Raw genomic sequence first — 4,316 nt, 5'->3', positions numbered from 1 at the left:
AATAAAAGTGAAGTTATGATGACTGCATCTGTAATGATTTCATATGTGCAATCTGTCTAGAAAAAAGGATTTTGGGAGGGGGGAGGGAGAGATAGAGATACTGCCATTTTTGGATGTTTTATGTTTTTATTTATCTCCAAGCATCAATGATGCAAAACAATGTTAAATAATGTAATGAGTATATTCAAATCCATTCTCAATCATATTTATTTTTGCTCCCATCTCTATTCTTAAAATGAACCGAACGTCCCCTTAGTCACTATGACAAAATTGAGTTTATACATAGGACCCCTAAAGTGTTGAAATATCCTAATGGCGTGCCTTATAGGACCTAAGTCTATAGGACCAAAAAAAAAAACATCCTATCTAAAAGTGTTACAATAAATTTATATTATGCTTTTAGGCATCGTAATAAGTTTTCTAGGACATTTTTTAAAATATAGTGTCGTATTAGCTATTTTATAGGACTCTGTTTGAGAAAGTGTTCTATAAACACAAGTATCTTGTAAAAAAAAGATGGGTTTATAAGACATTTGTCAGAAATATCCTATAAAATAGCTAATACAACTTTTTATTTTAAAAAATGTTCTGAAAACATGTTATGATGCTCAAAAGCGTCCTATAAACTTATTGTAACACTTTTAGATATGACATTTTATTCTTTAATCATATAAACTTAAGTCTTGTAAAGCATTCTATTAGGACAATTAAACTTTAGGCGTCCTATAAACCCGATTTTGTTGTAGTGAGAAATGACGGACTTCCAAGGAATGGTCATTTGTTTTTTAACATTTTAGGTGAATCTTATATCTGTCCTAAATTGATAGAGTGAAATTTGTGAGCTTGTTATAAGACTTAAGTTATGAATTATCAATAACGAGCTTATGTTAACGTACAATTTATTGTATTCTTACAAATTATAGTATGTGACAAAACTGTCATATTATGATATTATTTATCAATCTTGTCTTTAATTTTAAAGCAACATTCACAGATATAGCAGAATTGGATCCACTAATTATGATACTGATGATATCTTTCTCACATTTACARAGACAGAATGTCATCATGAATTCTTTTTCTTTTTAAATTCATTCATGTTTGCTTTTGATATTGTTGACTTGACTTGGGCTTCCACTATTGATTAAATTCATTATTAGTTGGATCCACTATTATTTGTATAATCATTAAGCCTACTCCTATAGGTCTCTACTCATCTCTCGGGTCATTCCTACCTTCCCATAATGGTTGTTCTCTCTGAAATATGCTCATCTTCTTCAACTCATGCTTATAGATATGACGTATTTTTAAGTTTTAGGGGTCTTGACACTCGCCATAATTTCAACGATCATCTTTACGAGGCGCTTTTCAATGTTAATATCACTACCTTTTTGGACGATGAAGAGATGGAAACGGGAGAAGATTTGAAACCAGAGTTGGAGAGTGCAATCAAAGCATCCAGAGCTTCTATTATTGTGTTGTCTCAGAATTATGCTTCTTCGACCTGGTGTCTCGATGAATTGGTACTGATCCTCGATCAAAAGAGGACCTCCGGTCATATTGTTATTCCCATCTTCTATCATGTTGAGCCCACCGATGTCAGGAAGCAACAAAACAGCTTTGGAATTGCTATGGAGAAGCATAAGCACAGGATGGAGATAGAGACAAATGCAAAGAAACGAAGTCATTGGGCTAAAAAAGTGGAGCTATGGAATGAAGCACTGACGGAAATTGCTGACTTGAAGGGAAAAAATTCAAAGAATCGGTAACAACTTTCTTGCCCAAATTTGAACACATTAATTTAAATACAGAACCGTGTGCAATTCAATAAGTTTCTTTAGTGCCATAAATATACATCTCTTGTCTATTTTCAATATGTTTGAAAGGTTTTTCTATTATGTGCCCTTAGGATACATATAKAATMAGGASATTTAATATTGAAATGATTATTTCCTCATATTTCTTAATTAATTAATTACCATCTATGTGTTAATTATTGCTCCCTCTCTCAAGATTTATATAATCATTTTCGATTTTTCAATTTTCTTTGCACCTATGAATCACACACATACACACATGTAGGAAGAATTTTATCATCAAAGTAAATCAATAAGAAAATGTGCTTCTTGTTCTAAGTAAAGAAAGCTTGGTAAGAAACTGTAGGTAGCAAAATAACATACTTGTGTGTGTGTGTGTGTATATATATAAATGGGTATTTTAGTCGCTACTAAACTACATCTACTTCAAGTAATAAATATTAGAAGTATGAGAGAGACTCGATATTTTCATTAATGACCAAAAGAGAGTGTACAACTTTCTACATCACATAAATTGGCAAAAAGAAAACATAATTGAAAAATAGTAGCAAAATGTGACGAATCTGATTTGTTTGGTTTTCACATTGATGTTTCAAATTTCAGGAAAGAGACGGAGTTCATTCAAGAAATTGTTACTGAAATTCATCGTAGATTAGGTGTACCCTTAAAAGTGACTSTACCATTTCTTATCGGCATGGACCACCACATCAAATTCATTACTTATTGGTTGRAAGATGGATCCTCTACTTGTGCTGAAATTSTCACAATTGTAGGCATGGGTGGGATTGGGAAGACATCTTTGGCCAAATATCTTTTTYGCTTGCATTGTCGTGAATTCCAAAGAAGCAGCTTTGYAGAAGATATCAGTAGGAGATGTGCTGAAAAATTRACTGGATTGCTTGATTTACAAAAACAAATTTGTGGTGACATTTCAAATAAAAGYTCAATTCAAGTCCATGATGTTTCTATATACACCTCTCARATTGAGAATACACTAGCAAATAAAAAGGTGTTCCTAGTTCTTGATGATGTTGATAGTTTCAGTCAATTGGATGCATTACTTGGAAACAAAGGTTTTCATCCGGGATGCAAAATCATAATAACGGCCAAGGACGCGTCGTTGACAGAAAAGTGTGAGCTATTCAACCTTAAAGTTCAACCCAAGCATACAAAGCACTTACTCGAAGCCTTATATGAGACTCAGTCACTGGAGCTTTTATGTCTTCATGCCTTCAAGTGCAGCAGTCCGGAGGAAGGTTACAAAGAGGTTTCAAAAGAGCTTGTGAAATATTGTAAAGGACATCCATTGGCTCTTTCAGTTTTGGGCAGGTCTCTACGTAATGGAAATATAGCTGAATGGGAGGATTGCCTAGAAAGGCTAAAGGAAGAACCTGATTCTCGTATTAAGAAGGTCTTGCAAATGAGCTTCGACTCTTTACCATCTACAGATGACAAGGAATTGTTTAAGCACATTGCTTGTTTTTTTGCTGGGAAAGATAGAGAATCAACTGAAACAATATTGAAGGCATGTAAGATCCGCACAGTACTTGGGATCAAGAATCTCGTTGATAGATGCCTTCTTTCGATTGATAGTAATAAGAAGTTGATGATGCATCAATTGGTTCAAGAGATGGGAAGAGATATAGTACGCCAAGAATCACCTGACATGCCAGAGAAGCGTAGTCGATTGTGGTGTCATGAAGAGTCATTCAATGTATTGGAACAAAACAGAGTAAGAGGCCATTTATACTTGTCATAWTTGTGCAAATKTTTAAGTAACACAYAATATTTGTTTACACTAACATAAGRTTAATAAGTAATTTGACATTTCTGTTACTTCTTAGGGTACAAGAAAGCTTAAAGGCCTTGTTCTAGACATGGAAATGCTTGAGAAAGAGAACATGTATGACTCGGTTGAGTTGAAAACAGATGCATTGAGAAAGATGGATAACTTAATGCTACTACAACTCAATTATGTGCGACTCGGTGGATCTTATGAGAACTTCCCTAAAAAATTAASATGGTTGTGTATGCATGGGTTCCCTTTAGAKTATATACCTCCAAACTTGCAATTGGAGAATCTAGTTGCCCTTGACATGTCTTATAGCAGCTTCAAATCTCTGGACATGTCGTATGGCAACTCGCAACGACCTGGGAAGTCGCAAAAGGTAAGCATCTGCTTTAATTTATATTATTCTTCTATGTTGGGTTAAWACAATTYACTARKTATTTTACCTTATYTCTATTTTAACAGCTAACTGGCTCGTGCTCAAAAGACAACAAACGGTTGCTTAGATCATTGAAGATTCTTAATCTAAGTTTCTGTAAACAGCTTCATAGTCTCTGTGGCTTTATCGAACTCCCTGCACTTGAGAAGTTATTACTTTCAAATTGCATAGGTTTGATTGAGGTTTGTGAATCAATTTGGCAATGTGATCACCTTGAGCTCATTGATCTGAGTTATTGCAATGAGGTTGGAAAGATTTTAAGAACTATAGG

General features: G+C 34.1%; 1 protein-coding gene across 1 annotated transcript; it reads left to right on the top strand.

Annotated features, from left to right (window-relative positions):
• Positions 1 to 1,139: 1,139 nt before the first annotated feature.
• Positions 1,140 to 4,311, top strand: LOC112504785 (TMV resistance protein N-like; the record flags this gene model as incomplete). The annotated part of the gene is made up of 4 exons (XM_025108737.1): positions 1,140 to 1,765; positions 2,421 to 3,549; positions 3,662 to 3,985; positions 4,072 to 4,311. Coding segments are annotated over exons 1-4 (2,214 nt in total), but the record flags the coding sequence as incomplete, so codon positions are not given.
• Positions 4,312 to 4,316: the final 5 nt, after the last annotated feature.

This window comes from Cynara cardunculus, unplaced genomic scaffold (genome assembly GCF_001531365.2).
Source record: "Cynara cardunculus var. scolymus isolate 2C unplaced genomic scaffold, CcrdV1 Un_Scaffold_6888, whole genome shotgun sequence".
In the NCBI taxonomy this organism is placed as follows: domain Eukaryota; kingdom Viridiplantae; phylum Streptophyta; class Magnoliopsida; order Asterales; family Asteraceae; genus Cynara; species Cynara cardunculus.
The sequence above is the reverse complement of the archived record's forward strand: the minus strand, read 5'-3'. Positions and strand labels throughout refer to the sequence as shown.